Raw genomic sequence first — 16,092 nt, 5'->3', positions numbered from 1 at the left:
TTCACATTTGCGAATCCGTGGCGCGTTGAGTGCAGTTGTGTCTATCTTGATCTCGGAATTTCAGTTTTTTGTCCTTTTGTGAAATCTAAGCAATTTCGACGACCATCCGGCAGGGCATCGTCATGGCGTCAAAAAGTCCCCCGGGCGGAGATGGTCCTCTCTCGTTTGCAAAGGTAAGCGAAACTCTTCGAAATTCCGTGGCTCATCGCTGACTTGGCCATCAGATTGCCGCTATGCCAGCACCACCCAACCAACAAGCTTCCTCGGTATCTAGTGAGAACGAAATATGCCAGTCAGAAGAACAGTCACCTTGCTCGGAAACAAATGGCTCCGGGGCAGCCTTATCTAGCCAGCACAATCTCGATAAAACACCGGAGGCTCATTCCATCGATCTAGCTGTCGATGATCTTGGTAGAGGCGTGCAAGATATCAGTCTCGCCCTGAAGAAACAAAACGATGGCTCAGAGTCATTCCTTGGTGGTCAAAATAATAAGGGCTTGCTCAAGCGGGAGAACTCTTTTGAAGATGATCGCACTCATCTATCTACTTCGTCCACAAAAATGACCAGTTTTGATTCCAAAAGTCTTGCCTCAGTGACTACTTTCGCGATGGATGAAAAGGATTCTGTACGTCCCGATGACAGTGCTAGTGTTCAAGCCATTGATGAAGAGGAGTCGCTTTCCGGACATGCTTCTGGGACTGCAAACTCCGTGGCAGGCTCTGAGGCTGGCAGTCGCGTATTTCGCGACCAGTACCGAGATGGTGTTCCTACACGGCCACGCGGGATTCTGCCTGTACCTCCTCTCTTCAACGGTGCTCAACCAGTGAATGGCGCAATTCCTCTAGATGCAGTCGCGAACAATTTTGTGATTCCAGCCAATTCTGATGGCATTGAAGATGCTCAGAACTTGCATGGCTTTCCTTTAGAGCCGGACGAAAAGCTCTTGGAGGCAATGAAGTCACCAAAAGATCGGCTCCTGATTCTTCAGCTGGAGGAAAAAATCCGGTATTTTATCAAGGACTGTAATGGGCAGTCTCTAGAATTGCCTCCCTCAAACGCCTTTGGACGACTTCTTGCCCACAAGCTAGGAGACTACTATCATTTAACACACTTCGTCGACAATAATGTGACCTCAGTCAGGCTCCATCGAACACCATTTTGCCGGCTACCCACTCCTTTGTCTGCTGTGCATGCTGCTTGCAATAGCACTCCGCCTCCAGCTGTTCCAGCGATGAAAATCATGCGTCGAAACGATGGGGGACAGTTTGAAGGAAGTATCGGTGGCTCCACGAACCCTTCCAAGGCTAATTCGGAGGCTGGTGATAGTGGATTCGATGGAGAACGCCATGGGTCTTCATCTGGCGCTACGCCTGCCAAAGATCGAATGGCATTGACAAGGGAGGAACGGGAAGCGAAATACCATGAAGTACGTGAACGAATCTTCCGTGATTTCCCTGATTCGGCCAAATCGGACCCGGCCAGCGGCGACTCAAATCCCAACATGTCGCGCTCCAGCTCCGCGAACGGCCGCAAGAAGAATCAGAGGCAGCGGACTCCTCATGATGACAGTTTTGAGGTTCGCTCGCAGTTTAATGCCTATTACCCAGGAACGCAGTACGGGAATGGTCCTGCTCCGTACAATGCTCCTGTCAATGACAGCTCCTATCCAAGTCAAGTACCTTACTTGGTCGGACCTGGCGTGCCGCCACCCACTGGTGGTTATTTACCATCTGGTCAAAATGGTTCTTTCCACTCGGGACAAATGAATATGAACATGAATGGTGTCTCCCAGTACTCGGTGGCAATGCCGCCCCAGATGGCCTCCAATGGCTCGTGGCAAGGAGGAAACATAACCCAGCAGTCTCCATATTCCGGTTATGCTTCAATGAACCAGCAAGGAATTATGAATCAGCCATCCTCGAATTCATCCTCGCCGGCAATGAACAACTACGCCGTGCCCAATCCCACCACATACCAACCACAGAACACCAGTTGGAACTCACCTCCATTCCCCACAAACTTTCAGCCGCCTCCACATCAGCGAAATGGACCGCCTGTCCATTGGCCCAACTATCCCCAGCAGTCAATCGCTTCCAATATGCCGTCTAATATGGCCCCCAACATGCCACCTAACGTGAACTCTAACATGAACTCCAACATGAATGGATATCCTTGTTTTCCTGGGCAGCATTTGAATTCCGCTCTCCAAAGCTCCGCTGGATCCCATGCAGCAATGCAAGCAAACTATGCCAGGTCACACTTCAACCCGCAGACACGCTCATTCATCCCTGGAGGTGGTTCTCTCAGTCGCCACCCGAACAAAGGCCAGCACACAATGCAGCCTTATGGTAATATGCAACCTGGTTCGCAGCCACAGTGGAATGGGTATCCCGACCCCGTTCCTACCCGTACCATAGACTCAACCCCAGCTATGATTCCCAATCGAATCCCCACTGGTCCTCGGGATTCCATTGCCAAGTGGGGCACGCCGTCTCATCTTCCGCCAAAACCCCCACCATCCGAAGTCCCCTCCGACTTTGAGCTGAAGAATCGCCCTGTTCCATCCTCGGTCCCTGCAGCAACATATGGCAGCAACGGAGTTCCCACTGTTGGCAGTGGGCCTCTTGTGATCTCGGGAGGCACGACACTCCCCAAACAAAACTAAGGCCTATTGATGATTGAGTCACGTACTATGATTCAGTAGTGTCTGTATGTGATGTGATGCTTGCAGCTTTAATAGTGAAAATAGGACGGATTTCCCTTGAACTACATTCATCTGTCCACGTGTGGCAGCTGTGTTTCAAGGTTGCATGTACACTCAGTGCTATGCGTGACGAGATGAGTTATTGGGTGTGTATCTTGCTCTCAGCTAGACATGGATCTGCATTTCCAACCGGTTTTTTTCTCTTCGATATTAGTATTCCAACTGGTATGATCTTGTACTCAGAATGAAATATTATAGTGGACAGCTTGACTTGTATAGGTAAACAAATAGAGGCAATAGTACTTCCGACATCAGAGCCTAGTGAAGACATATCAAATGTTCAACCCATTCACTTAGATCATTCACGGTCTTTACCTGTCAATTGGCGTAGTCCAGACATTAGATTGCCAATCAGGTACTTGCGTTAGAAGCCATCAAATCACATATATTTCAAATTAAGGTATTAAACCGGAGGAAAACCCAACATATAACTCCTCTTATTACACACCAATTCTCCTGGCTGTCAGTCCATATATCCAGATCACGTCATATACAAACTCCCACCATCTCATGGAGTATACGGATTCGGAGGCGGCTTGTGCTGAGGTCTGGAATGACGAATCCCAAATATAACAGAGGGAACAATGATCACAACAAGAAGGACAACGGCACCAAGAGCTGAACCAAGGATAATCCACTCCCGTCGACGAGACTTGTGACTTTTGACCGTCCCCGTCACAGACTCCAACTCCGGATCTTGTTTCCCGTCTGCTGTAGACTGTCGCCCATTTCCATCTTCCTGATCTTCAATTCCAAGCCCAGCCTCGGCCTGCTTGTCTGTGTGTTCGTTGTCGGTGTATTGGTGAAGATCCAGGTTGTAGTCCCGATCACTGAACTCTAATGTACATTCCTTGTCGCTGACTTGCAGGGTGCATTCATCATTGAGGTTATCTTCGGTGATTGTTTCGGGTGAATATGGTGCTGCGACTTCTTTGTATGCATCGGCGTTCGGGACGGTCTGCCCAGCTTGATGCGACTTATGCGTTTCGAGTGACATATCTGGAGCCTGAGACTGTTTCCCTGGCTATATCTTTATTCTGGCCTGGTAGAATGTTAGCAAACATTGAGCTATATCGAACATAGTCGGATATCAGGTGTCACATACTTCACATAAGAAGATCTTAGCGTGGTAAGAACAGTATTTCCAAATTCTGGGTAGTAGGTAATTCAATTTTCAATCTCATTGATCAGAGTATAGGATCCATCAAGCACTGGAGTATTGCAAGAAGGAAAATCGAAGCCTCGAGTATCTACCTAGGACTGAGCCAAATGACCCCTTTGGTAAGACTGGCTTAGCCAGTAATAGTGTTCACGTAGATCATATGCTAGAGACCTTGACTATCGATAATTCTGCATTGAAACCTAGTGTCCCTTGATTATGACTGTCGTGTGCGGCACTAGTCTTTACGTCGAAGCCAGAAGTGATATGTCAGATCTTGCCTTCCACTGCAGGGGATAACCGTCAAGGGCCTACGGGAAATCTTTGATCATTATTTATGGATATGGGACAGTCAAGGGAGGCTTTGGATATCATGTCAATTTGAAGTCTAGCTAGCTAGAGATAAAAATTATATTAGCAGAGAAAACACTGTATATCATATATATACGTAGGTAGTTGCTTGGTTTCGCACCAAGATTGGCAGCATGACCATTAGCCCATGCAAAAAGCCTCTAGTACGATGATAAAATGCAATAAGTACACCTATTAATTGCGGTGAGCTTGGTGAATTGACCTACATTGCAGTTCATAGCGTTTTCGTGAAGAGTGTTGAGGTTCATATACTGATACAGCCTGAACCAGGAAGATTGTCAAAGACACCTCCAGTTCTGTTAAAACACGATGTACCTATCCGTATACAAGTACTTATCAAAAAAATACTGACCACCTTATGATTCCTCGTTTAGCAAGGTAGTGAGGTTAAGGGTTGGAGGGCTAGCCCTTCTTCTACCACGATCGTCACCAGTATGATTTGACACATGCATTTAATTTACCCAAATGCCAAAGAAAGCTTATAAAGAGGTATCAAAATCTTTTATACAGAGGCTATGTCACATGCGCGAGTGCAAACGAAGACGAGATGCCATAATAAACAGGAAGAAGACAGAACTCCTGGTACAAAAACAACCTTGTAAGCAAATTACAATGGAGTCGACCTCGAGGACCAGATAGGATGGTGCCGACATGAAGCACGCTCATCAAGCTCAGGAAAAAGAACTTCTGCGCCCAATTAGATCCCGGAGCCCACTCCCATACCGAGGATTCTAATACAGAAATCCCCACGAAAGAGAGTTAACCCTCCCCACATTTAATCACTCGACTCCTTCTTGGCGAGCTTGTCACTCTCCTTCTTGGCAAGACTGAGCTTAGCGATTGCCCGCTCCAAAACCTCAACACCATCCTTTCGGAACTGTGTAACTTTCTTCACATTCAATCGCGTGAGCGAGTGCACCAAATCCCGGCCCTGCTCGCGCTCACGTGCCACTGTACGTGCAGTCATGGCAAAACGCATGTCCTTCGGGCCATCGACTAGCTCGAGGATGGCGGTGGGAGCCTTGACCTGAGGTTTGCGCTCGGGAACGGCATTTTTGTCGCCCTTCTTGACGGAAAAGTACTCGTTCTTTTCGCGGGGTTCTACGCGAAGAACTCGTGTGTAACCGCCGGGTCGGTCTGCGTAGCGTTCGCGGAGGGGACCGAACAGTTTGGGAATCATTTCGTGTGGTGTCTGGGCAATGTTAGTTTGGTATTGATTTATTGATTCCCCCCTGCGAGGAATGAGGAATTGAGGGATTGATGAGATTATCCAGAATCAACGAGCATAAGGTGTCTTGTGGCTAGACTGGATCTCATTCTCTTGATTGCAATCGACGTAGGCTTCTTCCTCAGAAATTGAACATACATAGAAAATCTCCAATGCACGTCGCCGACTCGCTTCGGTATTCTTCTTGCCCAAAGTAATCAACTTTTCAGCCAAACGCTGGGCCTCTTTGGCCTTAGGCCACGTCGTTGTGATGGTCTCATGCTGGAAGAGGGAGGTCACCAGGTTTCGGAGCAGGGCTTGTCGATGCGCGGAGTCGCGGCTCAAGTGTCGGTATTTGCCTCCTCCGCCGGCCATGGTGAATTTTTCTGAGAGGGAAAAATAGAAGGGGGTATAGAGAGTAGAGTGGGAATTGCGAGGTCAATTGCTAAACCCAGATGATTAAGTTGTTGAACGTGAAGGAGACAGGATGTTCGGCCCAGAAGAATTGTCCCGACCTCCCGGCCAATCGGAGCGCTTCCACTGTCCGTCCGACTTCGGTTTTCCGCGTTCACTTTGCAAGTTGCTGAGGACAATCAGCTTTTTGACATACCTTTCGATTTGGACACTTTCCACTTGCAGGAGAAACAATACGTCCATAATCAAGAATCACTTGGGTGTTTTGCGGTTTCCCTCACAATCTTCTACACACAGATAAGCAATTCTGTGACTCCAAACACCGCAATCAACATGGGTTTCTTGACGGGCTTTGTACGGTTCAGTCCCAGATCTAGAACAGCAACATATGGCTAACATCTATCTGCACTGGAATAGCTTGGCGGCTTTGCCCTCACCTCCTCCGCCCTCTACATTACCATCCAAGTCCACCGCTCAACACGCATATCGCAACGCAAAGCCATCCACGAAGAAGTCGCGCAAATAGATTGGCTGACCTCCTCTGCTGGTGCTTATGATCGACGTTTCCTGCCAGAAGATATACCGCGATGGCGGCGCGAAGAATTACAGGCACAGAATCGAGCTGAGCCAACTATGAAAGAGATTCTCAAGCATAAATGGAATAAAGAAGTTGAAATCTTGACAAGGAAGGCTTACGAAGTGACGTGGGAGGATATGAGGAATACTGCTGCAGGTGGTTGGAAAACCATTGTGCAAGTAGTGAAGCGGGAATGAAATATTGTCTTTGGGACTATAGCAATTGCTTTGGATCCAAGATACCTTTGGATGCATTATCATGTCAGCTTATTTGGGTTTGGGTTTGAGTAGCGGAGTTTGGATACCCTTGATTTAGTGATGTCATAATGTACATGTATTAGTATATCGATTTCCCCGAGGGTTTGTAGATGCGCTCAGCGCACCCTCTGGCCGGATGGAGGTATCAATGCGCCCTGGGAAGACCGAGTCATAACTCGGTCAATCCTGGGTCCTTCACAATGGCCCGCTGAAAATGAGAAAAATGATGGATTGCAGCGATGACTTCGGAATTCAATTTGTATGAGTCGATGATGGCGCCGTTGTCGTCACACTCCCTGTATCACTCCAGATATCTTTGCTTTCCCGCTCAACAGTGCGCATGGCCTGGGCGACCTCTTCCAATTTAGCAACAACGTCCAAGACGCCCTGGTTGACCCGATCGAAGTACCGGTCATTAGCCTCGCGGCGTTTGCGCGCAAGGCGAATGTCTTGCTCAGTTTCCTCATCCAGCGTAGGATGCGAGACAGAACCGCGGCCTGCGCTATGTTCAGTGGCTGCATCAGCCGGGGGATTCACTTCTCCAGCACCTTGCCGCGGGGAGCTGGCCTTTCCACCAGCTCCATCTGCACCGGTATGGCTGGGATCCACGACTTCATCGTCTGCCTCACTGCGTGCCCAAGCCTGGGCAAGTTTTAACTGCTTCATACGTAAATCTTCTAATGCCTCTGAATGTTTCGCGCCGAAGACATTCTCGCTCGTCACAGCGCTGAGCTCCACTTCTGACAAGGCGCTCTGCATCTCCTGCCAGATGGCATCGGATCCATCAACATCATTTTTGGATGGATGACGCGATACAAATGGTGACAACAAGCTTGAATTCGCAAATTTGTCGCCCTCAGCTCCTCGCGGTGACCGGTTTCGATTCAGAGGCGGAGGCTGGCTGCCAGATGGTGTTGCTAAGGTTGAGGCTGGTGGTGGTACAGATAAGGAAAGATTAGAAGCATTATGCGATGGTGGGCCTTGGAAAAGAGCAGGGGGAGGCAATCGCTGAGGATTAGGATTTGTCAATTTTCTTGACAAGTCCATGTTCAAGAGGTATTGGCAAGAACAATACGGGATACACTCGGAATGTTCGATTGGGGCTACTTGATGCAGTTGACTGATAACGTTATCGGCCTTATCAGCATGATAACATAATCGCATGTGGGGGCTACAGATGATCCCGTGACTCGCTTAGGGCTAAGCCGCACAAAGTCACCTGAGGTACGTCCAAAGCGTGTGGTCAAGGGAAATCCGGAACTCTTCGACTTTTCGACATTCGACCCTCAGCCCCTTTGGCCGACAACACCCCTCCCAGTCGGTACGTATTCGATTTCCTGCTCTGTCTCCTGCATTGTTTGTGCTTTCCGGAAATATTTGATTTGTGGCACTGCGAGATTCCTCAAACGATCGCATCTATCTGCACGCACAAAAAAATCGACCTTAGCCAAACCTCGAACAACCATCGAAACACCAACACCAACGTTGCACTCAACACGAGGCTAACTTTTCTTTTTCTCGCTCAGTTGACCGTCGAACACATAAATCGCCAACATGGGTAAAGGACAACCCCGTGGTTTGAACGCCGCCCGCAAGCTCCAGTCGCACCGCAAGGATCAGCGCTGGGCTGATGACCACTTCAAGAAGCGCCTCCTCGGAACCGCCTACAAGTCCTCTCCCTTCGGTGGTGCTTCCCACGCCAAGGGTATCGTTCTCGAGAAGGTCGGTGTTGAGGCCAAGCAGCCCAACTCCGCCATTCGCAAGTGTGTCAAGGTCCAGCTCATCAAGAACGGCAAGAAGGTCGCTGCTTTCGGTGGGTAACCCATTCCGTTTTTCTATCGCTGTGTTCGTGGTGGAGAAGGTCTATACGAGTTGGAATTGAGACTAGATGGAAACCGCCACACATCAACATAACACCATCATACAACATGTGCTAACCAGGCATCTTACTACAGTCCCCAATGACGGTTGCTTGAACTTCATCGATGAGAACGACGAGGTTCTCCTCGCCGGTTTCGGTCGCAAGGGTAAGGCCAAGGGTGATATTCCCGGTGTCCGTTTCAAGGTCGTCAAGGTCTCCGGTGTCGGTCTCGCCGCTCTGTGGAAGGAGAAGAAGGAGAAGCCCCGCTCTTAAACAACTCGACGCGTTCTGTTCGAAATCAAAAATGCAGCGACCGGGAGCCTTGGAGTGTGGGAACGGTACCGGACGGAAAGCCCGCCTCATCAGCGCCTTGATTTCATGAGATCTTTTCTTTTTGGGGAGTCCCCCGGCGGGCTTTCGTCCGGAACGTGGTGGATACGCTTATTTGCGAATTAAACACGATTGATACAACCTCCAAAAGATTATGGCGCCATGACTTTCTATCTCTCCTCCGGGTCTCAACCCTTATCGTATACTGCTCCTTTATCATTGTACGCTTTAGCAAGCTACGCCTGTACGGGGATGCAAAGTACATGTAAATTTTAGGATTGTAGGACATAATGTTACTATTACACATAGTAGGTATGTATGGGGCACGTGGGTCGATCTTTCATGTGGCTGTGGAGTTGTGCCATAAAGATTTGCTATAGAAGACTACAATGGATGGGCGCATTACTCTAGACCTCCGGGTATTATCGTGGAATACATGTCATACTCAAGTGGAGTTTCCATAAATTCAAGATTCACTAAGCACCTGCTTGTAAATGGTATGACTTACTTTGCACATCTAAATGTACATAACCCACGTGGTTTGCTCAATCTTCACGCCAAAAATCGACTCAGTACTGATAAATACATTGTTGAAATGAGAAGGTTGTTTGCCTCCAGTCCTTTTGGGCCATATAGGGTTGGAGGACCTTTGAAGCTTAAGAGGAAACTACAGACAGTGTACATAGGTATATTCATCAGTGCTATGCCCGGAAAGTGATTTCTCCACTAGGAATTAGGTACCTAAGATCCATACACCTACATGTAGGTATGTATCTAGAGCGTATGTTACGCTTATAAGTTTCTATGTGGTGTCTTCATGTCAATCTTTATATACCTATACACTGTAGGCAATATGAAAACATTTTACACCAAATTCGATAGAAGGCATAGCCCTAGTGGAGCTATTATGCTACATACTCTATAAATTGGCATAAGAGAAAATCGAAGACTTTTTTTTTTGGAAAATTCATTACTCCCGTGCATCAATCATCAAAGTAATTCCTCGGGTATCGTTCATGCACATGTCCCTCAAAGATCCTTTTTTTCTTTTTCAAAAGTTTTTTGTTAACCTGTTTGACACGATTGCCTGAAGCAATCTCATCTTAGAAGCTAATATCTTCCTTACGATAATGGTCCGACACAATGCGGTAGAGGTATGATGGGGCATGACCACCGCTGGAGAGAGAGAGTTAAGTTAGTATTGCAAACCGAGATAGGTGAATATAGTAGGGTGGCTGATTTGAACTTACAGGTTAGTGATGTAGAGATCGACGAGCTCTGCGGGCACGTAATCATAGATGGGGTTCTGAACATCGATCTGATCGACGAGGTCACCATCTTCGTATGGAAGAACCTTGCTCGGGTCACCGTATTCAATGAGAGAGTCGAAGTCGAATGGGTAGACAGGACTGAGCTTGTAGACACCACTCACAACCACCACAGGGGTCTGGTGGACCTTGGCGGCACGGGCAATGACACGGGTACCAGCTGCGGCAACAAGGCCGCCGTTAGCGAGAACAGAGTGTGTACCGAGGATGACCTTGTTGACTCGCGACATGAGAGCGAAGACAGCAGAGTCTGGGATGAGAATGACGGTGATGCCGTGCTCGATTAATGGCTTCTGGAATGCCTCCAGGCCGAGGTTGTCATCGTCGCCGATAGCACTGCCACTAACGGTGGCATGTGTGGCCTCGTGGTTATTCGGGTACGACTCAGCATGGATAACGGTGAACTTGCGCTTCGCAGCGGCTTTGAGCAGGAATTTTTGAACAGTGGTAGAGGATGTGTGCGTGAGAATAATTTCGTTGGAGTGAATGTGGTCCAAAGCGTAGGCGGCAATCTGGTCGTCAACTTGACCTAGCTCATCAATAATCTCGCCAATGCCCTCTAGCACTTCAGCCCGTACATCTTTGGATGGGGTGTAACCGAGGAGGCGTCCACTCGGAGAAGCCGATCCCGGGGTGCTAGGAAGTGAGTGCTCGGGTTCGGGGTGGGAGAGGAGACTGAACATGGAAGTCAGAGGAGGTCGAGAGGATCTGTCATCGGAACGAAGGCCAAGCGCATCGCGATCCAAGGGCACTGATGAATCTATGAATCTGTGAGTCACCGCCGTGTGGACTTTTGGAGAGAGCTCGAACTCACCATCATAAGCCCGGGGTGTCTGTGGCTGACTCTCCGAACCCACGTCACTAAGAGCGAACTCGGCATCTCGATCATCTTCTGCTTCGTCACGAATAAGACCTAGGACTCGGCGCACAATATTACCCACAACCATCTCGCGCGGTTGCGCAGCCATCAGACGCCTTCCCACACTCTGCACCCGCTCAATAAGCTTTGCTGAATCGGTTGTACGGCATGCCGAGATTACACTCCGTAGCAAGTAGGCAGTTGCTGTGGCACATGAGCGCGAATGGCGGATTTGACGTCGCTTGAGCAATCTGATCAAAACATACTCTGTTAGCGGTCGAATTGTCAACGGGAGTAGCCGGCTATGACAGGCACCAATATACGCACGAGATCAAAGTCTCAATAGAAGTATCGATCGGATTTGTCTTGAGGTACTTGAGGAACGACCCCAAGCCCGGTGTAAGGGCCAGCGAAGTAGACGGCATGAGGAAGGTGGGATGAAGGAAATCTGCATGATATCAGCGGGGTTCAAGGGACAGAAATGTGCAGTCCCCGATAATCAGCATACCAGGTCTCAAATCTAATGCACGCCGATCAGGTTGTAATCAGGAAGTTTTTGTGATTCAGAGGCTCGCGGACGAAGAGCAAAAGAGTGGGAGACAAAGAATGATTTTCTGCCGTTTGATCCTGTCCGCTTCCCCACACTCTCTATTGATTCTCATTCTATTGTTTCAGCTTCGGCGGTCTTTTTTTGGGTATCTTTCTTTTAGTTTCGCATCTATGTCATTCGAGTTTCTCTTTTGAAGTGGTTTGCATTGTTCTCCGGCGTTGGACTTGTGACATATACCGGATTTTGGAGTTGCGGAAGTAGTTCCGAGGCAACGGGTGACTGGCGCATTGAGGTTAGAACGACAGCTTACACCTCCTTGCGATTCCCCTCTTTCCCCCAGACAGCCCCCATACTCTATACTCCCATCTCATGGGCCGCTCCAAGTGGGTTTGATGATTTGCTCACGATCCATTTGTCTATAGATCCCTGTCTCCCGTGGCGCTTCGAGGGAAGATGAACTCGCTGAATATCCTGTCCTCGCGAGTCATTGGCCAGTCTTCCAGCTCTTCACGCCATCGATCGCAGTCCCAAGGCGACAAGAAGCGCACACCTCTACCACCAGACTTCTCGAAACTTCGGTCCTACAGTGAGGATAATTTCCGGTCCCTCGACTCCACCGAGAAGAGCTATGACGGATCATCACTTGTGGACGAACGTGGAGAGGCGGATGGGGGATACGACTTAGATGAGAAAACACCATTACTGCATGAAGTTCACAAAAATGGAACGCTTACTGCTCGAAGCACTTGGTGGCTACTTACCCAACGGCTTTTTGATGCTATCACGGAAACCATCAAATTCATCATGTCTACACTTGCTGCACCCGGTGTGTACCTGGCCCAATGTTTTCAGGCTGCCGACGGTGACTATTCTCTCCTTGAGCCTATTCGAAAGTTACGGCGCTCATCTGCCGACGCAACGACCCGGTCGGACAAAGGAGCCACCAGGGTAGAGGGTAGGCGTCGCAGTGGTTCCACCCGGAAGCTCCGATCTCAAATCTCCAACGAATCCATAGTGTCAACAACGTCAGACTCGGACACAGATCGACGACACATCAGAAATTTGACAAGCGCGAAGAATCGGTCGACCAAATCAAAAGGGCACGATCCTGATTCAATCCCAGAAGCAGAAGAACATGGGCACACCCCTCGTCGGTCTATACGAATCAAGCTCCATCACGAAGAATCTCTCAGGCGACAGAAGCAACGAAGGTCTCAAAGCGCCGATATAGGTCCACCGATGCCCGAGGGTGTTTCGCGAGTCCAGGGTGCCGTCCACCTCGACAGCCTGAAGTCCCCCACTTCTCCTAGCGTCCACCGATTGACAAGATATCCACATTCTCCAACTCCGCCGCGCCCCCTTCTTCCCCCACGAGTGCCTTCATATACCGCGGCTCCCCGTATCGCCAGGCCTCCGCAGAAGACCTTGGTGCTAGATCTCGATGAGACCCTCATTCACTCGCTCGCCAAGGGGGGGCGAATGTCGAGTGGTCACATGGTTGAGGTCAAGCTCTCGATGCCCGCATCCACTTCATTGAACCCCGGCGAATCATCGACGACAATGGGCCCTCAACATCCCATTTTATACTATGTCCATAAACGACCGCACTGCGATGAATTCCTGCGCAAGGTCAGCAAGTGGTATAAGTTGGTCATCTTCACGGCTAGTGTTCAGGAATATGCCGACCCCGTCATCGACTGGCTCGAGCAGGAACGGAAATACTTCCAGGACCGTTTATACCGGCAGAGTTGCACATTCCGCAACGGCGCATACATCAAAGACCTCAGTTGCGTGGAGCCGGATTTGAGCCGGGTTATGATTTTGGACAATAGCCCAATGAGCTATATCTTCCACGAAGGTAAAGTCTACCTTACTTATTTTGGTACTCCGAGACTGATATCCATCTCCAGATAATGCAATACCTATTGAAGGCTGGATCAATGACCCCACAGACAACGGTCTCCTCCACTTGATTCCTATGCTTGAAGCCCTACAGTATGCCACGGATGTCCGTGCTTTCCTAGCCCTTCGCCGCGGTGAACTGGAGTCATGATTGTTTCCCACCATCTGTGTTCAGGAATGTGCATGTAGGTGTATGGATTCTGTGTTTTTAGACGTGAGGTCACACCTTCCAACCAGAAATTAGATAAAAAAAAAGAAGACATATCTCAGCGCAATGGAGGAATCCGGTGACCTACCGACATGATCATGCAGGTGCAGTTATTCATAATGACATTCAATGTCTTGCTTTGTTCCTAGCAGTTGAATGGAAGCCCGTACATATGACTTTGTCTTCTCATGATACACGGATGCTTTGTGCGGATGTTCAAGAGGCCTCATGTCGTTCTGATGTACTGATATTCGACAAGCAGAGCTTACTAGACAGATAAAACCAACACCCTAAGCTCCAACAGAAACTGCCATTACTTTGCCCCCTCTGGTATTGGTTCGGTGCACAGGATTCCTTGTCTCCCCTCCAGTAGTCACATAAAGGACATTCCAATCATTTTGTGTTCTCCCAAAAGCCGCTGCTGTAGCAGTCATGAAATCCCTCGAGCCCTTCAAGCCCGCAATAATCTCATGATACCCATTAGGAAAAACCCGAGTAACGACATCATCCATCCAACCAGCCAGATATCCAATCCCAGCCGGGTCAATGGCAAAGTCATCAGCCAACATATCGTGACTGATCACTTCATAAGCACTCAGAGCTCGACCGGTACGCGTATCAATACGTACACGGCAGAAGATTCGCTTTGGAGTGTTGGTGTAGTACATGTAATTGTTTACTATCTTCAACCCGTTGATCCCAAGTAAGAAACCAACGTCGTTATTCGCAGCCATGGTCTCGTGCTGATGAATTACGCCGTACTCCCCGGTACGGACATCGAGACGCCATACAAGACCTAGTTGCGAGTCTGTGATTGCAACTGCCTGTCCTTCGTTCAGGGTAGCCATGCCGTTTAAAAAGCCGGCGGGAAGTTTGGCAACAAGAACCGGATTGGACGCGCTTCCAGGGTCTCTGAGATCGATTGTCCAAACCGAGTTGGATACGATAACAGCATAGATATCCGGTGAAAGCTCTGTGATTCCATCCACGTCTTCAGCGCCATCAAAGTGGTGGACTAAATGTGCTGGGCTATCGCGTGTTCCGTTTAAAGGGGAAGGATCGATCTCCCAGAGCTCTGGCGTACTTAATAGAGCGACAAGGAGGTTGCCATTTGGTCGTACCGCGATGTTCTCAACCCAGGTTCCGTTGGGGAACCTATAAATCTCGTGGACATTGGGGGAGTGAGGGAGACACACTATGTGGACGGATGCAAGGAGGAATATCAAAGAGCCCAGAAGAGTGGTCATGCTCGAATGGTTGAAAAACACCACAAGACGACTACCAAGAGCCACAGTTTGGAAAACATGACAGTTTAAGTAATTGAATACAGACAAGTTGTTCTTTCTCGTGCAACCGTACGGAGTAGTCCGGACAGCGAGCTGAGTTCCCCGGAAACCGAGTGGTCCTGTAAGTTTAAAAGCAGACTGATTATCGCTAATTATACCACCTACTTCGTATGCTATTGCAGAGAGTATCCTAGAATATGAGATCTGCAGAGAGATGTAGGCATAAGGTGGATGGAGAGTGCGTATAAGAGTACTCCGTAGGCTGAGCTAAATGGCGATGCATGGTCTATACTCCGAGTAGAAGTAATGCCAGGGATGGGCCTGGCTGACTTGAGGAAATTGAGAGGTAACCAAAGGCCCGGGATAATGCATTGAAGGGAAAGGGGACAGACACGAAGGGGAACAGGAGGGAGGGACGCAAGGAGCGGGACGCGAAGGGCTAACCATATTCCTCAGGGGACATTGTGCAGGATACAACCTACGAACAAGACTCTCTTCTCCAAGCCCGAGCCACTGGCCCAAGGAATGATGAAAAGAAATTCCACAAGAGTGGGGGGTGCCAAAGAATACGCCTGTCAATGACCCGAAAGCCATTGAACAGCTTGTTCCGCCGCGATGTGCAATGCAGGGACCAGACTGTGGTGAACCGCCTTCATGATCGCAGTCACCCAAACAAGGTAAGTATGAAGAAGAAAGAAAAGAACAGGAAGAACTGGGGGGAGGAGGCGTTATTTATACACCTCACACAGGGCGGTGGCACAATCCAAAAGGGTGAAGGCGGGAAGGTGCGAATCAAGGGTTGGGATCCGTAACTGCTGCAATGTTATGAACCCCAAATCAATGGACAACTGGCCAATGCAGGTGATATTCACTGTAAGGTCACACTGCTATGTTCATATATACCCTGCGCTCTAGTCTTCGACGTCGGGAGAGATGGACTAGTGCACCGAAAGCACTCTACGATATAGGGGTACGACAGTCTGATACCCCGTGAAAAAGTCTACCGAGTCTTGAATC

General features: G+C 49.0%; 9 protein-coding genes across 9 annotated transcripts; 4 read left to right on the top strand and 5 right to left on the bottom strand.

Annotated features, from left to right (window-relative positions):
• Positions 1–122: 122 nt before the first annotated feature.
• On the top strand, positions 123–2,666 carry N7457_000969 (putative R3H domain protein; the record flags this gene model as incomplete). Its single annotated transcript, XM_057172015.1, has 2 exons — positions 123–173; positions 225–2,666. 2 exons carry the CDS (start codon positions 123–125, stop codon positions 2,664–2,666), a joined length of 2,493 nt encoding a protein of 830 aa, XP_057035918.1.
• Positions 2,667–3,273: 607 nt separating this feature from the next.
• On the bottom strand, positions 3,274–3,762 carry N7457_000968 (uncharacterized protein; the record flags this gene model as incomplete). The annotated part of the gene is made up of 1 exon (XM_057172014.1): positions 3,274–3,762. The coding sequence occupies one exon, from the start codon at positions 3,760–3,762 to the stop codon at positions 3,274–3,276; it is 489 nt and encodes a 162-aa protein (XP_057035917.1).
• A 1,309-nt stretch (positions 3,763–5,071) lies between these two features.
• On the bottom strand, positions 5,072–5,878 carry N7457_000967 (mitochondrial 54S ribosomal protein bL17m; the record flags this gene model as incomplete). The annotated part of the gene is made up of 2 exons (XM_057172013.1): positions 5,072–5,488; positions 5,663–5,878. The coding sequence occupies 2 exons, from the start codon at positions 5,876–5,878 to the stop codon at positions 5,072–5,074; spliced, it is 633 nt and encodes a 210-aa protein (XP_057035916.1).
• A 372-nt stretch (positions 5,879–6,250) lies between these two features.
• N7457_000966 (MICOS complex subunit Mic12 family protein) lies at positions 6,251–6,691 on the top strand (the record flags this gene model as incomplete). Its single annotated transcript, XM_057172012.1, has 2 exons — positions 6,251–6,271; positions 6,335–6,691. 2 exons carry the CDS (start codon positions 6,251–6,253, stop codon positions 6,689–6,691), a joined length of 378 nt encoding a protein of 125 aa, XP_057035915.1.
• Positions 6,692–7,003: 312 nt separating this feature from the next.
• N7457_000965 (DUF5315 domain-containing protein) lies at positions 7,004–7,798 on the bottom strand (the record flags this gene model as incomplete). The annotated part of the gene is made up of 1 exon (XM_057172011.1): positions 7,004–7,798. One exon carries the CDS (start codon positions 7,796–7,798, stop codon positions 7,004–7,006), a length of 795 nt encoding a protein of 264 aa, XP_057035914.1.
• A 507-nt stretch (positions 7,799–8,305) lies between these two features.
• Positions 8,306–8,885, top strand: rps23 (40S ribosomal protein uS12; the record flags this gene model as incomplete). Its single annotated transcript, XM_057172010.1, has 2 exons — positions 8,306–8,564; positions 8,707–8,885. 2 exons carry the CDS (start codon positions 8,306–8,308, stop codon positions 8,883–8,885), a joined length of 438 nt encoding a protein of 145 aa, XP_057035913.1.
• Positions 8,886–10,045: 1,160 nt separating this feature from the next.
• N7457_000963 (translation initiation factor eIF2B subunit beta) lies at positions 10,046–11,554 on the bottom strand (the record flags this gene model as incomplete). The annotated part of the gene is made up of 4 exons (XM_057172009.1): positions 10,046–10,118; positions 10,193–11,030; positions 11,085–11,380; positions 11,457–11,554. The coding sequence occupies 4 exons, from the start codon at positions 11,552–11,554 to the stop codon at positions 10,046–10,048; spliced, it is 1,305 nt and encodes a 434-aa protein (XP_057035912.1).
• A 578-nt stretch (positions 11,555–12,132) lies between these two features.
• nemA (Nem1-Spo7 phosphatase catalytic subunit NEM1) lies at positions 12,133–13,732 on the top strand (the record flags this gene model as incomplete). Its single annotated transcript, XM_057172008.1, has 2 exons — positions 12,133–13,537; positions 13,590–13,732. 2 exons carry the CDS (start codon positions 12,133–12,135, stop codon positions 13,730–13,732), a joined length of 1,548 nt encoding a protein of 515 aa, XP_057035911.1.
• A 347-nt stretch (positions 13,733–14,079) lies between these two features.
• On the bottom strand, positions 14,080–15,036 carry N7457_000961 (uncharacterized protein; the record flags this gene model as incomplete). Its single annotated transcript, XM_057172007.1, has 1 exon — positions 14,080–15,036. One exon carries the CDS (start codon positions 15,034–15,036, stop codon positions 14,080–14,082), a length of 957 nt encoding a protein of 318 aa, XP_057035910.1.
• Between the last annotated feature and the right edge of the window lie 1,056 nt (positions 15,037–16,092).

Source organism: Penicillium paradoxum (genome assembly GCF_028828445.1).
Source record: "Penicillium paradoxum strain IBT 22861 chromosome Unknown utg000002l_segment0_segment0, whole genome shotgun sequence".
Taxonomy (NCBI): domain Eukaryota; kingdom Fungi; phylum Ascomycota; class Eurotiomycetes; order Eurotiales; family Aspergillaceae; genus Penicillium; species Penicillium paradoxum.
Note: the sequence above shows the minus strand (reverse complement) of the source record. Positions and strands in the feature narration are given on the sequence as shown.